This window comes from Halichoeres trimaculatus, unplaced genomic scaffold, assembly GCF_033239565.1.
Source record: "Halichoeres trimaculatus isolate MK-OKI-2021-1 unplaced genomic scaffold, fHalTri1.1 fHalTri1_scaffold_21, whole genome shotgun sequence".
In the NCBI taxonomy this organism is placed as follows: domain Eukaryota; kingdom Metazoa; phylum Chordata; class Actinopteri; order Labriformes; family Labridae; genus Halichoeres; species Halichoeres trimaculatus.
In genome coordinates this window covers 21,636,755-21,654,947 of record NW_027437199.1, presented here as the reverse complement: position 1 = coordinate 21,654,947, position 18,193 = coordinate 21,636,755, and the positions used below count along the sequence as shown (strand labels likewise).

The 18,193-nt window shown below is 40.0% G+C and overlaps 3 protein-coding genes across 3 annotated transcripts; all 3 read right to left on the bottom strand.

Annotated features, from left to right (window-relative positions):
- Window positions 1-474: 474 nt before the first annotated feature.
- On the bottom strand, window positions 475-9,126 carry ube2nb (ubiquitin-conjugating enzyme E2Nb). Its single transcript, XM_074698602.1, has 4 exons — window positions 8,995-9,126; window positions 7,630-7,876; window positions 4,632-4,772; window positions 475-2,311 (listed from the first exon to the last, which is right to left on the bottom strand). The coding sequence occupies exons 1-4, from the start codon at window positions 9,022-9,024 to the stop codon at window positions 2,271-2,273; spliced, it is 459 nt and encodes a 152-aa protein (XP_074554703.1). The 5' UTR covers window positions 9,025-9,126; the 3' UTR covers window positions 475-2,270.
- Window positions 9,127-9,796: 670 nt separating this feature from the next.
- Window positions 9,797-11,593, bottom strand: mrpl42 (mitochondrial ribosomal protein L42). Its single transcript, XM_074698577.1, has 5 exons — window positions 11,452-11,593; window positions 11,085-11,145; window positions 10,554-10,638; window positions 10,106-10,269; window positions 9,797-9,953 (listed from the first exon to the last, which is right to left on the bottom strand). The coding sequence occupies exons 1-5, from the start codon at window positions 11,528-11,530 to the stop codon at window positions 9,908-9,910; spliced, it is 435 nt and encodes a 144-aa protein (XP_074554678.1). The 5' UTR covers window positions 11,531-11,593; the 3' UTR covers window positions 9,797-9,907.
- Window positions 11,594-12,573: 980 nt separating this feature from the next.
- Window positions 12,574-17,825, bottom strand: pwp1 (PWP1 homolog, endonuclein). Its single transcript, XM_074698280.1, has 15 exons — window positions 17,642-17,825; window positions 16,609-16,667; window positions 16,292-16,464; window positions 16,128-16,213; window positions 15,864-15,960; window positions 15,624-15,734; window positions 15,360-15,490; window positions 15,185-15,258; window positions 14,941-15,037; window positions 14,788-14,849; window positions 14,592-14,703; window positions 14,037-14,127; window positions 13,281-13,402; window positions 13,045-13,150; window positions 12,574-12,883 (listed from the first exon to the last, which is right to left on the bottom strand). Exons 1-15 carry the CDS (start codon window positions 17,705-17,707, stop codon window positions 12,789-12,791), a joined length of 1,482 nt encoding a protein of 493 aa, XP_074554381.1. The 5' UTR covers window positions 17,708-17,825; the 3' UTR covers window positions 12,574-12,788.
- Between the last annotated feature and the right edge of the window lie 368 nt (window positions 17,826-18,193).

Sequence of the window (18,193 nt, the reverse complement as noted above, 5' to 3'; positions counted from 1 at the left end):
ACACATACCTAGGTAAGAGTCACATCTTCACGACAGTATGCGCAAGACTGCAGTCGAATAAAAACAGATTCTCCTCACAGCCTCTTTAAGTATTTTGGTTGACTGTACTAGATGAATTTGCACTCGAAGACCTAAGAGTGATTCTTGATGTAGTATTTCACAAAAGCCTGGGCTGTCTGAAAACTTTTTTACATCACTGTTTGTTTATGAAAAAAGATTTTAAAAATCTGCATCCTTTTTTTTTGGACTCACTGCTTTTTTTTTTTTTTTTACAAAATGTCTTGATGTTAATCTGGACATGAATGGATAAGCTTCCAGCAAAAAGCTTTAAATGTTTCCTTAATGTTATATTTATAAGGATGCTTCATGTTTTTGAGTAAGTTTATAAAGTGCTGGTTTAGTTAAAGGATTAGAAGTTTTACTCTCATGGAATCAAAGTCAGACACAGCATAAAAGATGAAATGAGACAAGCCCTCTTACTTACTCAACTCAGTTTATTTACAGAGTATTTGAAGAGCCATGTATGCAAATGTACTGAAATTACCAACAGAACTCTTCTTTTCTGTTTCTTATACACGGGGAGCATTTTCACCAGGCTGACCTCTCAATCTTTTGATGTCTCAAAAATCCAGTGAGTGACTTTCTTGATTTCGTCAGAGTCCAACAGTGAAAGAATAAATTAACCAGGTTTTAAGCTGCGCTCCTTCCAGACTTGAGTAAATGTAGCGGTCAGAAACAGTTTCATAACTCTGGGTGACTACAGGACACAAACGAAAACTAAGCAACACAAAGTCTGTGATGATCCGATGGAGAGCAGGAGGAAAACATTTCACTACAAACACGGTCAGGATGAGCCACTGAGCACAACGTAGATGTCATCAAACTGATTCTTCTAATCCGAGTCTTCCTCCTTGCATCAGAAAGAAAATCACATCTACAAAATATGGCATGATAAAGACCTTTGAGTGTTTAACACTTTACATACTTGTTTTTCCTGCTCTCAATCGGATCACAGTACATGTCTCCTACACTGAAAATAAAACCAGCAACATAGAAAGAAAGGGTTGACAAAGTTAAAAAAGAAATGTAAAAACAGAAATGGCTCAGCGTCGACACCTTAAAAAAACCTGCACGTTTTCAACACTTACTTCAGAGCCTGTCTCTGCATGCACACAGCTCCTCTTCAACACAAAGACCTTGTGTTTCTTAAGGTGAGAACAGGTTTTTTTTAAAGCATGTGGAAGTGATCTGCTTACCCTCCCTGAACTGTGTGAAAATGGAGGAAATAACAATAATTCCACTGATTCAAAAACTGAAACAGGGGAAAAAACTCTGGACCTTTGATATGAGCTTCCTCTGATCACTAACTAATCTGGTGTTCTAACAGAAAGTGACGCCAAAGCATACAAAATTAAAATGTTAGGCATTGAAGGGCTTTCAAACGTGAGCTGAGGATGAGAAATATGGTTTCATTACTGGTAAACATGGAAAGACTTCCTCCAACTGTGAAATTTTATTAACTTCCCTCTGAATTTGTCTGTATTTCTAGTACCAAATCACAGATAAATATACTGAGGGTAAAGTGAATGAGAGCTGCTTTCTCTTTTCTGACGCCAGGCTGTGATAATACTGCGATTCCCGCCTCTGTGCACCAAATAAAGTGCCTCCTAGATCAACGCTAAACTACATCAAACTGTAAGCACCACCAGCAAAACGTCAAATTCAGCCTCATGTTAGTATAAAAGGGACACACCGGAGTGGAAATCCAACTAACCTCCTCGTTGACTGTAAACACGACTCTTTGAAAGCTCATTCCTGAAAGGAGTAAAGAGAAACTTGATCAAAGAAGATGCACGCCGTCTGTGGTGTCGTCTCTGATGTGTGTGTGTGAAAGGAAGATCATCTTTAATACATGATTGTGTATTTTGCAAAACGTACCAGTGCGTGTCTCTTCCAGAGCAACACGTCTCATGTTTTTTGTAAGACTGTGGGGAGGGTGTCATTCTGAGTCCATGCATTTAAATAGTAACACAGAAAAAAAAAGGCTAACACACACACACACACACACACACACACACACACACACACTTTAAACGCTTCTTAGAGAGGGAAGGAAGTCACCCAGAGGTCTGCAGCAGTAAATCTTGTCTTTTAAATAGATTTGGACTCATAATCTTGTTTCTTTTTTTTCTCAGCGTGTCCGTTAAATTCAAATGTTGACAGAGTAGAAGTACATTTTGTGGATCACATTCAGTTGCCTCGTCTCTTCTTTATTCGCTCTTGCCTGCGAAGTTCCTGGTCCATAATCGAGCTGCAAGAAGAAAAGGGAGAGATAAAAGATGTTAGTGATCCCCAAATGTTGGATATTTCCTCCTCATGAGCCTAAGTTTTCGTAGCAAATACAGATTCCACTGTTATCTGAAAGCAATTCTTCCAACCACAAACTGCTAGAAGCATAGAATGTGATGTTTAAAAGTAAGGGAGAACAAGGTTAACTGACACTAGGGGTGAGTTTTGGCAGTGACCTCGGGATACGATATGCATCACAACACTTGGGTCACAATACGATGGTATCATGATGTCACAATATTGTGATCTATTGCCATATTTATGTAACTCACACTATATTACTCAAAATTAAAAGGAAAACGCAAGTCAAAACTATTTAATTGTTTTTGTAATACTGAAGTCCAATGCAGTGACAAAGATCAGACAAAAGAAACTTCCTAACATTTGATTCTCTGATTGCTTCACAGCTGTTTCACTCTCTAAAACCTTCCAAACACTTCAACACCTCCACACAAACAAGCAGAGACGTGCAGGATTTTTTTTTGCTGCTGAAGTCTTGTTCCTCACTGCCTGCAGAGAGTTCTCTGTCACAGCCGCTATACGGCTCAGCAACCAGCAGGTTAGTCCCTTTGGTGAAAAGACGCATGGGCTGCGTTTTTGAGATCAGGGGAGGGAGGCAGCGATACCAACTAGTTTGGACCTGCAGAATGTCACTACAGACAGTTGAATTATTTCAGCTTTTTAGTCACTGAAAAAATGGTCTAATCAACTCTGAGAGCTAACAGTAACTTTAGTGTGCGCTGATCAGGTTTACTGTCACAACAAAAACCTGACAGTTCACAAAGATCGACACATTTTAACGATAAATAGCAGATATTGTTTAGCAATATCAAAATCAGGGATCTTTTCAAAATCAGTGATAGGACCCAACTTGTTCCATCCTGGAGTATCACTTTAAGTCTGGTTTATATTAAGCTGCGTTTCCACCAAGCAGTACGGGTCGGTCCAGTACGGTTTGGGACGGTTTGGGACAGTTAAAGTCTCATCCCGTTTGCGTTTCCACCGCAAACTATGCCCTATCATGGAAGGCGGTGTTAAAGCTGGATGCCGGAAGCCACAGCTGGTAAACAATAGCGCGACACCGTAGCAGCTTATCCCGCTATTAAATCCAACAATGAAGAAAACGCGACACAGTAAACAAAGAGCACGGATGGAAAACATGCAGTATTTCGTCCTCTCTGTGATTTTCATGTAACTCTCTGTTAAAAAGTGCAATCAAGCTTCGTTTCAGAGAAGTCTGTAAGCCGCCAGGAGAAATGCAGCCACTGTCGGGGTAAGTGACGATTCTTTTGACCAATCAACCGTCTGCAGTGTGTTGCTCCACCTCCCGAGAGCGGATCGGTTCAGTCTGGCACCCATACGAAAGGGTCCCAAAAAAGTGGGACGGCTCGTCTCGGTTTTTAGGGATCCGTCCCGGGATGAGTCAGTGGAAACGCCACTAAAAGCGCACCGTACCAAGAAGAACCGACCCGGACTGCTTGGTGGAAACGCGGCTTAAGGCCTTAGGCCCCGTTTACGCGACGCCGAAAACGGTCGATTCCGCAAACATTTCGTTGCGTTTTGGCCTTCTGTTTAGACGAGACCACGTTGCGTTTTCAGTGAAAATGCAAACTTTTGAAAACGCTCCCCAGAGTGGAAAGATCTGAATCCGCTCCTCCATCCAGCTTCGTGTAAACACAGAGCGGAGCGTCTCAGGGTGAAACGCTGACGTCACCGCATGCGCACTCGCAGTTTTAGGTGAAGGCTCCGCGCTCAGCCACATTTCCAGTTGAGCCAGTAGTTGGCGGTAATGCGCGTTATGGTTGGATTGCCAACCGTCTCGCACAACAAAACGCCAGAAAAAGAAAGAACAGAAGAGGAGACTTCTCCTGGAGTCGTATGAACGCGGATCGTTTTCACGCCGTCCTCATGTAAACGCGGGTGGCTTTTGAAAACGCAAAGGAAGAATCGTTGCGGGAGTCTCCGTGTAAACGGGGCATAAGAGCAGTGTGATCATGGGCTGCACTGGCCAGACAAGGAATGGCTCTGCAGGGGGCCAATCGTGGTGCTGGAGTCACAGATCAGATGACCAGTGTGACCGCACCCTGAGATGAAGTACTAGTGGAGACAGAAACTGTAACCCCTCAGTACTCCCATAATGCACCACAGTGACTATTTCTGCTGTCTAGTAGTGAGTTTTTCACACTTCAGACACATAAACTACAAACAGTAGTTAGGCAGGTGTAGTTTATTCCACATTGGCTCATGCTAAGAGCTGAAATAAGAATGAAGTCAATCCTCACCTGTCTCTATGGCAATGCCTTCGTTTTTCTTCCACTGTTCTGCGACATCGTTTGCCAGAGGGTCGTCTGGATTGGGAGCACTTAATAACGCCTGAATAGACAGCAACACTGTACGGATCTGCAAGGCTGGAGACCACTTATCTGGAAAGGAGGGAGGGGTCAGGAAAAAAAGCAGAGAAATGAAATAAAATGTGTCAGTGCACAGTAACAACTTCACTGTTTCTGCAGCTACCTTCCTTTACTACTGCTGTTGTAAGTTTGTCTCCTGCTGTCTGTGCTGCTCCTGCCACTGAAATGACCCGACGCTGTATACCTCCAAACTTGATTTAATGGGTGTAATCACATAAGCTCCTGGGCCTTAGTCTCACAAGATTACACTGTGCAAACATAAGCAGCAGCATTTCAGCTATTTTAAAACTCAAAAAAGTTTATTTCCAATTTTCAGACACATTTCAGTCTGGAGAATAAATTCTTTATTTAAAGCTGTACTTTGCTCCCAGGCTGATTTCTGGGTGTTGGATGCGTGTCAGCTTGTCCAAAGTAAACTCATGGATAACTGCCTCTTGTTTTATTATATTCAATAGTGTCAGAGATGAATCAAGAAAATAAACCACTTGTTTCAGGATGGTATTAAAACTTTTTACTATCTGGTTTCACTGCATCTAGAATATTGAATTTCATTCTTACAGACATAAGCTTGCCTTTTGAGCACTTTAAGCAGCAGAAAAACATCCGCTTAATTTGAGGTCAGCTGTCAGAACGATACGAAGGAGTCAACTTTTATGGAGTGTCGACTGTTACAAAACCACCGGTGTTTTGCTGCAAAAAGTGACCATGCCAACTGGTGACTCTCAGCCAAACGTGTCAGTTATTGTCAGCTGGGAGTCAACAGTTAACACACACACTTTACACCAAAACACCAACAATGTCTGCAGCACTTTATGTTTGAAGTAAATTAACCAGTCTCTTAGCGGTCTGGGTGCTCGACTTAGGTTTCTGGGGTTTTCTGGTCCATTGACACCAGTTTATGTCTTTATATTCCACAGTCTGGCAAGTGTCAACAGATAATGCAGTCATAAGCACGGAGTCACTTGAGTGTTTTAACTCCTCTTTGTGGTACGCTGGATTTCTCCCCTAAAAACTTCTATCCACTGATTGATGTTTTCCATCCATCCATTTATTGATTCTTCTAGAACCTGGGAATCTTTTACCATCCATGAAATGGGTGATATTCAGTTAAAAAAAAAGTTTTTTGGTGGTAATCTCCCTCACAGAGAGTGCACAGAGGCGTAAGAGTTTACAAACACTAAATTGGTCTACTGTTTGAGCAATGGTTCAGTCAAATCAATTACAAGTTTAAACAACCATATCCATCTCCAAGGTCTTGGTTGTGACAGTTTCCACCCAGCCACAGGCAATGTCCACACATAGCCGGGTATTTGAGAAACTGAAAACATTTTTATATGTTTACGCCTGTCGTCCACACAAAACTGCAGCTTTACGTCACTAAAAATGACCAGCTGAAGTTAAGATTTTGGAAAACTTTAGTTTCATAGTTTCGTGTGGGCGCCAGTAAATAGAGTTTTCAGTTTTCAAAGTCACAGCCAAGCGGCAACCTCCGGTCTGAGAATATGAGACAATGCTGAAGTGCTAAGATCTGCTGTTTCTCCAGTGTTCGCTTAAGGCTGGCTCCGGAAGTAGCGGAAGTCACAAACACACCAAGCCAAAATAAGCCGTTTTCAAAGCAGAAATTCACCTATTTACAGCCTGGTTCAAAAAACGTCTCCTGTCTGAGTCGCTAAATTAACTACCAGCACCCACTGTACGGGAGGTGAATTTTTTTCTAACGCGGCTCTTCAGATGTTATTATGATCGCGAGCTCCCCCAATAAGAGGCACAGCTGAGGATCATGTGACGGCAGGTGCTCTGTGGCTGTAGGCGAAGCCCTTGCCACCACCAATATGGCCGCTATAGCCAAAGTGCTTCATTTTCCGTTTCGGAAACAGCTGGGTGACGTTGGCAAGACTACGTCCATGTTTTATACAGTCTATGGTCACAGCTGAATGACAGGGGCTCATTCTGGTTGGCTGGCACAGGTTTTACGTCTGGAAAACGCTGGACATTATGGGTTTGATATGCTTCCAGCAGCAATCATCAGCGGATTTACCCGCTGCGTGTAAAGTATTTTAGAAAATGAACAAGGGGGGGATACTCGTTTTTGAAAAAACCTGGCTACATGTGGACATTGCCACAGTCTATGGCCACAACACTGTTAGCGTGGATAGCAGGTAATGGCCAGCAGCCACATTTCAAGTAATTGCCTTGAACATGTGGCATAAAATTCTCAAAATGGTTCATGATACCGTCTAATATCAATCACAGGCCTGTAAATCTAATCGAACAGTATCGTGGCAGACTTTGTGCTATTGGTAAATATCAAATTATCTTTCTGAGCAACAGTTTTTGATCATGATGAAACCAGTGATTTACACCCTTATTGGTCTCTAAATTATATCTGATGGTGAATTCAGTGACAAAAGCAGTAGTTGCCTGTTACGTTTTATATGATACATAGAAATCAAGAACTGTTTGAGCTGTTTCAGATTTACATTTTTCAAAATCTGCATCATTCAGTACAGATCTAAGACAGCTTAACTACTTAGTTCATGAAATCATACTTTTCTTAAAACCTTCACAATGAGTCGGACTGAGCTTTTAGTCTCACCTGAAACAATGATTATCTGTGTCATATATTCCAAAAGGAGCCTCCTCGCTCAAAATTCAACACTGTTTTGAGAATAAGTTAATCACCCTGGTCTCAGATAGAAGCCTGAGGTGACGTTTTCTTCCTGAGATCAGTCAGATATCACTAACCACTGCTGTTCCCATTTATAGTCATGCTCGGTTTCATTCATCTTGAGGTTTGAAACCATACAAACAGGAAAAAGTTGCATGAGTGTGGTTGAAAAAAATGTAAGACGCTAAACTTGTTCCTTACCTTTCAAAATGTCTAAGCATATTCTTCCCAGTTTGTCAACATTGGGGTGGTAGATTTTGGTCATGAATCGCACTTTTGGAGCTGCCATGGGATACTCTTCTGGAAGAAATAGTTCAAGTTTAAATGTGCCTCCTTCAAAAGGAGAGTCTTGAGGTCCTGCAATGACCACATGGAAGTAACGTGCATTTTCTTCATCAGGTTTCGCTGTGATCCCCGGGACAGGCTCTGCCAACAACCGCTGTGTCTCCTGAGTGTGGTCAGAATGAGGGACATGTGACAACACTTTAAATGAGTTTCTGAGTAAGACATAAGGAAACATTAAAGAAAGCAATGAGACAGATAACATTCAAGGAAAGTGCACTGAAAGTGAACATATCCTTTGATTTCTGATTCTCAAACTTCACCCTGTTGCAGTATTAAATCTTGTTAGCATGTTTCTAAGTTCTTCTTAACTGTGCAGGCCTTGAATGTAGCTCTCAGTCTTTATCATACAATAAAATACACGTTTAGCAGACATGACAAGACAATCCACTTGATCTGCACGATAAATTAAGCTGTAGGCATATCTTTTCAATCAGGGACTAATCGAAACGGAAATCAAGACGAGGAAGTGAAATGAATTGCCATACTTCATTTGGTTTAGCAGGTGCGGGGGAACATCTGCTGTCAACAGTTTTATACAAAAAGTGTTTAATGACGCGTAAACCACACGGATCATCGTTAAAACAAACTACAGGAGCCAAAATGACAGTATGTCCGTGCAGTGAAAACCTGTTTTTGGGGGAAAAAAAGCTGCTGGATGTGGCGGAAGAAGCTGATCGCGCCCACCCCCGGGCCTGAGGTTGAGGGGAAGACCGCAACGCAACAGGCCTTTAAGTCCTGCCCGTTAGACAGATACATTCTGCATTAAACGCACTATACTGTAATTATGGTGACTGTTAGGCATTACATTGATTTCTCAACACAAGTGGAATGTCTCACAAAAGTGTCAGACGTGTTGTTGCCTTTCACTAAAGCCACAGCTGCTAGCTTAGCTTACCCAGCGAGTCCATTCATATGGCAAAAGGGAGACAATTTCACAATATGCTGATTTATCCTTGAAACAAGCAACATATAAAAGTGGAAGCTGTTATTTTAGCATGATAGCGATTATGTTTTCAGGAATATAACGGCGGACGGGGAAAATGAATGTAAAAACACTAACGAAGCAGCGAGCTTTTAAAGTGCTAATTGTCTTAGCCGCGCTAACATGAGGCTGCACGTTCCACGAACTAACAGAGCGTTATCTATTTGAGCTTATAAAAACTCAGAAAATCAAACATAAAGTTATTAATATTTATGTACAATGGTTGTTGTTAAATGTACCTTAATAATCCTACGAGGCAAACCGGCCATCTTGTGTTAGCTCTTATATTTTTAGCCGAGGACTCGCCTTCTTCAGGTCGGACTGACTGGGCTGACGGGGCGGGGACACGGAACGCGCTTTTCCGGTTGATGCAGAAGACGTAAGAAATCTGCTCAAGATGGTCAGTGTAAAACATAATAATAATAATAATAATAATAATAATAATAATAATAATAATAATAATAATAATAATAACGTCTAAAAACAGTGGTGCTTCCCAACAACATGAGTTCTCGAACAAAATAAATAAAATAAAAAGCAGAAATTAAACTGTGCAATAGTAAAACTTAATCAAACGAGACAATCTAAAAAATGAACAGCATTACAATTCCTTGGCTAAACCCAGGAACCTATTTGTGTGGAGTCTGCTTGTGCTCCACGTTCACTCGTGGGTTCCCTTGCTCCCTCCTACAGTCCAAACGAACGCTCATCAGATACTTGATTTATCTGTGGGTTTAGTGTGTGCATGAAAGTTGTCTGTCTCTGTGTCAGCCCTGTGATTGACTGGTGACCAGTCCATAGTTTGTCTCATAGTTTGAGGGTAAGGACATTAGATGATTTCTTTCTTTCCAAGAGAGCCACAAAACCTTTAAATCACACTCATTTCTTCACCTGATATCAATATGATGGTAGCTTTTGTTTTGATAATGAGGTAAAAATAACAAATACAGCATCTAAATGTATATTTCATTTCTGCCCCACAAACCTTAAAACAGAAATTATAAAAAAGACACTAAAAGTAGTGAAGTAAATCTGTACAGAGTTAAAGAGCCAATGGTTCCAATACAACAAAAAACTCCTCACACCAAGCCTAACACATTACAGTTTATTTAACATCATGACACACAATTATTAGTAACTTTTTGACATAAATTATCTATCCTTTGGGGGATCTCTCTTCCTGCGTCTCGTGTGGTACCTGCAAGAAATGAGAGAGGGGATGTCAATTTAAACATCCTCTTTAAGAGGTGACAGATTTCCTTTCATGACAAAATGATTAAGAAGTCACTGTATTATAAATCAAGCCTTTGAGCCTAAGTTTTGTCAGGGTCATAATCAGTGTGTACTTACTGTCCGACTGGATACCAGCGGTGTTTGGTGGTGTAAAACATCTTGCTCAGTTCCTCTATAGAGGGACCCTTTTTGTCCTTCAGCACCTCCATGCTGAGGTGAGCCTTTAGAACCTGGTCGTGGGTCTCAGCCGGGTTTTTCAAAGCATCTGGGTGCTCTATGGGCTGAAAAAATTAAACATCATAAAATCATTTTAAATAAAAAAATAACTCTTCATCATAATAATAACAGTACAGCAACTCTGCGTGTATCTTTTGGAGTAGTGTGTGATCATGTTAAAATAGTTGTTTTGTTGTTACTGTGCTGGGCTCCTCACCAAATTCAGTTTTAAAATCAGGTAGTCATTAAAATATTAAATCTCTCTAGTGTAGAAAAGATCGAACACTACATAACAATTAAACAGGTTCTGACAACAAGCAAATGGCACGTTGAAAAACTCTCCTCTTACCTGGGTAAGCTCATAGGGAATGTCAACAGTTGGATGGTGGCAGACAATTGTTTTACCATCAGAAGTCACGCCAACTTCCACATCACTAAAACCAAGATAATAGAATTTTAGTATCTAGATTATCATATTTATTGAATATCAATCCCCTGGCTGTCGCTGCCCATTCAGGACAGCCACAGTCTTCCCTTAACCCCGGAAACATCTAAACACAAAGTAGGACCAAGTATCACACATCTCACATGTTCTCAGTGCATATTCACAATAAAATAAATCACTGTTTACACAAAAATGTTTGGTATTTTGCATTTATTCATCAGTAAAAAAAAAAAAATAAAGGCAAACCATATGGCTTCCCTCTTTAGTTGAAACAGTTAAGTCTTATAAGTTCTTTCCTGATCTTGTAGTCAGATTTACAAAGCCTAACCAGCCAAACATGTGTTGCACTTTGACAGCCCAACCCAGCACCCCGGACTCCAAAAGGACTTTAATAGCTTCATAATCATGTATTTAAAAGTATTTATCTTAAAATACCTGTTTTTGTCAATTAAATGACCCCCGAAGCTGTACTTCAGTCGCCTTGACATCCAACATGCTGCAGGGAAACAGAGGAGCAAATTATGAGCATTATGTTGCAAAGGTAACCTAGAGTAAGACCAAGAGGTTATAAAGTAACTTTTAAGTTTCGGTTTATCATTAGAAATCATTTCATTTATGCAGGTCGATAAAAACTGTAAAAATAGAAATGTAGCAGTTTTTATTTCACTGGGGGTAATTCTGTACATTCTCAAGGTTAGCGCCTGTTAGCATTTAGCCCCGTCAGAGGTGCGTTATTGGGGTTAAACTGTAAACAAATGTTTTCGTCCGACGTTTATTCTTAGTCTTTGAAAATACTACTTACTTTGAGTCTGTAGGAGAGCGTTTCCGTTCTGAAGTCTGGTTAGTAAACAGTGAAGCTTGGAAAAATGACCCGACGCCATGCTCAGCTCAGTTGCCGTCAAGCGTGCATCGGTATTGTTGTTCCGTGTTCCCCCGCAGGCTCGCTTCCGTTCCGCTTTTCAATGAAAGGTAACGACCGTGAATGTATGAATTCCAAGTTTCTACTTTTCTCTCTACCTTTAAAACTTAAATATAAATCCGAGCTAGTTTTTCATTTCTTATTTTCAGTTTTTTTCTTTCATTATATGTCTTTTAATCTAACACGTAATTTCAACCAATGTGATTTCACACAAAACAAAAATTTGTAAATATTTAAAATTACAAGTTGAGCCATTCTGTACCTGCTTCAAGACATAGCTTGAGCTGGCAACGTTTATAATGGAAGCCTCCCTTGTGTCACAACGTACTTCCACCACAACTGTGCAAACATCAGAGAAGAAAACAGTGCACAGGATATCAAAAGTATTTATGTGTTTAATGAAGTTATCATTCAAAGATCAATTCTCAATCCTCTGGCCAGATGTGACAGTACTCCTGTATTCAAATATTTCATTGCGACATTTTTTGCAACCAGGATGCTCATGTAAAAAAAAAAAAATGTTGCAAATACATACCAGGTTTAATTAATCAATTTCCTCTGATCCAAATTAAAATGAGCCAATGTGAGTTATTTTCCTGAATATTTCCAGTTTGTATCTGAAAAGTAAAACTCCTTTCCTTAGAACTGCCAAAGCATTAAACCAACAAAAAATAGGGCAAAAGTAGAAATAAAACGAGTCAAACTGAGAAAACTACTTAAATTAACTTTATATTTGAGGGAGAACAGAGATGTTACTCCAAAATTACAGGGTAAATAAGTTGAGATCCTAAGATTTTTTTTTTTAAATGTCAATTATCATGAAAAATAAGAAAGATAAAAAAGGGCTAAAAAAGAAAAAAAACATATGAGAGACCTCAAACTAACCAAACATTTTTTAGAGGATGAATTTAATGTTTGCTTCCACCAAAAAAATCAAAAATAATTTCCTCCAAAAATATACTTACTTGAATGCAAGAAACATTTTCTTAAGTTTAAGTTATTTTCAATAACAGAACCTGAACAAGCTCCTCGGGTGTTTTTGTCCCAGTTTTCACTTTGATGTCCCTTTCAAATCCTTCATGGTTGCAGTTTTTTTTTCCTTTCAATAGTTTCCCCACAAACTGCACTATGAAGGCACCAGCAAGGCGGACCAGTCTGAGTGCATTTTGGGATCCTCAGTTCATTCATATTTACAGTCTGCTGTTGCATCAACAGTGCCACTAGGAGGTCTCCATCTCTGCTGTGGCTGCTGAACTTGATGCCTGTGATCCCGCGTTCACCACCAGACGCTCTCGACTGCCAAACACCTCAGCAACTGAACACAAACCATCACAGCATGTGTTATATATGAGTTTATACTTCAAATACTAACCTCACGGATAAAGATCAGGGGTGTGTTCTAGAGAACAGAGTGTGGATTGTTGAACTTTTTATGAGATTCAAGAAAAAAAAGTAGGGACTATAACTTTGTCATACCTGCTGCAACATCACTAATGTCCCAAACTCTCAGGCCATCCTTCTGTCCCCCAAAGGCGTAGATGAAAGGCAGATCAGGGCAGCACGAGGTGCAGAACAACACACCCTGTTCACACACAGACAGAGAAGTTTATATGACTCCTTTTACAATCACTCACTTCAAGAATGCGACTCAAAAGAAATCCAAAGCAGGTGAAGAAAAAAAAGCTCTTCAGTCTGTAAATGTGTCTTCTTACCATTTTCATATCTCGTGAGTGAACCAGGTTGGGTTTGTCCCCCAAAATGTCCCAAATCTTCACGTGTTTGTCGGCTGATGCAGTGACCAGGCATCCTTTAATCTGGCTGCTGAGGTCCAAACCTGCAGCAACAAAAAAGGTAAGAAATCCTATTTAAAAGATAGTACGTCCACCATTGGATCTATTCAAACAGTGATTCTTCATTGTTGTTTTTCGCTTTTTTTTCTTGTCATTTTTGTTGTCTTTGTATTTGGAGCCTGTCATTACATTTTATGTCTCATTTTTGACTATTGACAGTGGCGTTTTTACCTTTTTTTACTCCTGTGTTATCCTACGTGTTCTCATCCTACATATAACCATGGTTGCATTGTTTACGCACAAGATTTCACCTATTAGTAACCTGTAGCATGTCGATGCTAATTGGTGCTGGGCCTGGTGCTCTCTACAAGCTGAGGAGAAGGAGGCAAGGACAACTTACTAGTGCTGCGGTGTGAGCTAAGAAGAGATGCCATCAACCTGTCTATCCATCCATGTTTATTGGGAACGTAAGATCTATCTCCAATAAGACGGAGGAGCTAGCTGCGCTAACCCAGCACCAGAGGGAATACCAGAGCGCAGAGTAACACCATGCTATTCACAGACATTGCTAACAGAGCTAACACCAGACACCAACGCCACATTGAAGGATTTCACCTGCTGTGAGCAGACAGGATCCAGGAGAGACTGAACAGACTGGTTTTCTGACCTTCTACCTACCTGAAACTTCCTCATCATGAGCTCTCAGTGTGAAAACAGGTTTATCTGAGCGTGCGTCCAGACAGTAGACAAATCCATCCTCTGTGCTCGCCTGAATCACAAAAATACTTTGATTGAAGAGATGAAACAAAAAGACACTAGGCGAACACTGAACATTCAGCATATACAGAAGTTTACTTTATCAGACTGATCAATATTCATAAAAACTTTCGAAGGCTTCAGATGAGCTCGAACCCTGTTTGATCAGTTTGAGGTTCAGGTGAATTACATAACAGATTCACTCACTACCATTACATACAATACAAATTACATAAAGGAGTAATTTTCCCATACTGCACCTAATTTGAGGAGAGATTACAGGGGAAGCTGTTGACATACAGCCAGTTGTTTAGTGTCAAGTGGAACGCCAATTAAATGTTACAGAAAGAAATAAGTAAATCAAAATATTTAAAAAATGATAGACACACCATGAACAAAACCCAAACCATCTCCAGTCTGAGAGGAAAAATGTTCATATCTGTTTATAAGTTTTACAAGAAGAACGTGACCACCCACCAGGAAGTTGCACGGTGAGAAGTGGTTCCACACCAATCGCTCCACTTGACCACTGAACCTCCAGGTCCGGTAGCTGTTGTCTGGACTGCGGCAGTCGTACAGGACTGTTGTCCTGTTGGAGAAAACATTAGTCCAGAACTCACACTGTGCAAAAAATTCAAGTTCATGAACCAAAAACATACCAAAGTAAACCTACTTGTCATAAGATCCAGAGAGCAGAGTTTGGGCCTCGAATGGATGGAACGTTAATGTCTGAACCTAAGAAACAAAAGATCCATCTTTTAAAGAGCTGAAGCAAAATATTTTTAGAATGTGGATCAAATCACTCATCTTATCTCTCACTACGTACCTTATCTGTTTGCCTGCGTAGAGTCGTTGCCGGCTTGCCTTGAGATAGATCCCATAAAATAACTGTGTCATCTGCTGATCCACTGGCCAGCACATTCCTAAACAAAAACAACAAAAGGTTTCACTTCAGACTTACTTGAGGTACAGTACAAATGTAATTTAATTTGACTGTAAGCAGACATTTATAAAGATGCTGAATGAATATAAGATGTAAAATAACTGATGGATAATCTGAGAGTTCTGACCTGATCAGTTTGTTCCAGGATAGATCCAACACTGCATCTGTGTGTCCCTCAACAGGCTCTGCTGCTGCTGCCCCCTGGACCAACAAAACCAAGCAAAATGTGTCATAACACCTGACATAAAAAGAATGACAAATAAACAAAAACTAAAAATGTAAACATGTCATCAGGCTCACACCTTTTTGCTCTTCTTCTTTTTTTTGGACGCTTTCTTGCTCCCCAAGGAGAAGACTGGCTCCAAACAGTCTACCACATCCAGATCCCACACATCAATCTGCGGCGTCATGTTGCCCACAGCAGCATAGTTAGCTGTGCCAAGGACATGAAGAGCAGAACAAATTCAGTGAAGCAAAAATTCAAAACTTCCAGAGTTTCTGTTAATCTTAAGTTTCTGTTAGCTCAAAATAAATGTGACGTTTTAATCAAAACTTGTTTTTCTCACCAGGTCCTTCTCCAGGATTGGGGTCAAAGTTCAACCACTCCACACACAGAGGGTAAGCAGGCAGCAGAATATCATGATGAACATACAGGGACTCCTCCTCTGAGTTATAAACTGGGAAACAAGAACTCAATCATGAACAGAATAGCAAACAGGGAAGGGATAAGATTAGGGAAGATAAGAGAGAAATGTACAGAGAATATACAAATCAAGCTTCAATTAAAATCATTACAGGTCAATTACCATGAATCTCCAAGTTACAACAATCCTTCTCTGCTCTGCCTGTCAGGATCAGATTGTCCATGGGCTTGATTTGGAAGTCGTCTCGCTCATATTGGTCCTACAGTTAAGAACAAAAGCAGCCGAATAAACGGCCTTGATAAGACAAGAGTTTTTGGATCAAACATACACTATTAAATAGAACTGTAGTTTAGTTTTTCTGGGTTTTGACAATTACATGCCATGAAGGCTCTCAGTACCACTATGACAGGACTGTACAGGACTCACTGTGTCTTTGATGGTGATGTACGGATCCTCCTCATTACAGCTGAACACTGTGAGACCAGCCAGACTGTCACCCAGGTTAGCGGTCGCTAAAACAAAACCAAAAGTTAGTCTCCACACAAGGAGAAAAGAAATCACATGCACAAAACCCTCCATGCTTCCATTACCTATATCCTCTTCATCATATTTATCCAGGCCGTACTCTGCTAGCTCATCATCTTCTTCCTTCTCTTCCCCAGTTCCATCCTTTGGTGCTTCAGCAGCTTCTGTCATGTTGCTGTTAGGGTCTGAAGAAATCCCTTCATCTTCATCTTCATCATCATCTTCAACTGCTAGTTCCCTAATTTAGGAGAGAAAACAAGTAAAACAATTAAGAAATGGTAGATACAAGTAAAGAGCAAACGTGACTGGAGTGCTAATATTTCTTCAATTCAAAGAGATAAGTTAAAAGCATGTGCTGCAGTAATAAGTGTGTCAGACATACCCCAGCTCCTCTTTGGCTTCAGTGATGATGCGTTGTAGCTCCTCTTGACTCAGCTCAACCTGAAAGTTATACGTTTTAAGGTGAGTTGAATAAGGATTATTTCACTGGCCTTGAAGCAATATACAGAAATATCAAACACTTTTTATTTTGACAAGAAGGTATCACTTTCATCCTAAAATTCTTGTTTTTTTTAAAGAGACATAAAAAATTTACACATTTTCACATTTTTTTTAACAGTTGGAATCACTAAAATACTACTTTTTCTGATTTCGTGTTCTTAAGTTATAGTTTTTTCCCCATATTTTATCTAAGATCCAAGTATCTTTTGACAGTGTTTACACTTGAGATATTATATCACTTCCATGGTTTTAAAACGAATGCTGTTGCAGTGAAAAGTTCACTCAAGTGTGGGGAACATTCCTACAACACTTTCAGCAAATCCAGTCAGTGTAAACCAACACTGTACTTCTCTGATTAGCTTTGCCTTTCTTATTTCTTAATACCCTGTTTATTACTGCCTTCTGAGTCTCAGGTAAATAATTTCATGGGTCCTACCTCTTTTTAATATTCTCATGTTTACCTCTTGCTTGTATTTGAGGATTCAGCTGCCTGTTTAGTGGCATTATAAGTATTGAAATGGTGAATAACCTGACTTCTAGCACTTGAAAAGGGCAGTATGGAGTTCTGGACATTGGGGCTGTTCAATAACAGGGAGTGGGTCAGTAATAATTATTTTCTCTGAATTTTGTTTCTTCTGTTCAGTTGTAATACGTGTATCTGTTAAAATCAATAAAATATTCCTGAGGGAAAAAAACTGCATGTTTATCCACAGCCGTAGCAGCTGTATTATTAAACATAACTCATTATGTAACATGTCAACATGTTACACAGCAGTTAACATGTAAGAAGTTACTTCTCAAAACAAAACAACGGCCTATGTCATTTAAATTATTTTACTTAAGTGATAAAACTGTCCTGTTGACATATTAGCCGTTACCTAATGCTAATGCTAGCGAGCTGAACAATCACTTACTTTGTCCGGAGTTTCCTTCGCAACGCCTCTCCTCACCCACCCGACACAGGTGATCTGGGAGCTCATTTTGGGGAGGCTGTTTGGTTTGTAATTAAAACTAAAGCAGTCTCCAAAATTGTTTGCGTGGTAAAGATTTGTTGTAGTCCTATGAGCGCACACAGGAGGCGAACATGTGAGAGAAAACGGTCCCTACGTCGCACATTAGTGACGTAAACAGAGATTCGAAAAGATCGCCTGAGTAGAAATGTGTGAGTTTTCCGTTTAGCAGCGGTTTTGAGTTCTTAAAAAAATGACATTCGTGATATTCCATCGGCAAAATATGAAAACATTGATGAACTAAAGTGTCTCTTTGAAACCGTACGCACATATGTAATCAAATAGTTTTTTTATGGTATTTTTGTATTCACTAAAATGAGAGCACTTTTACCTAAAATCACGCAGCAAGGCCTCACATTTACCTCTCTGTTAAGCTTTAAGTATTTTGAAATATATGGTAAAATGATAATTGAAATATGTTTTTTTAGTATTCCTTTATTCTACTCACTATAATTT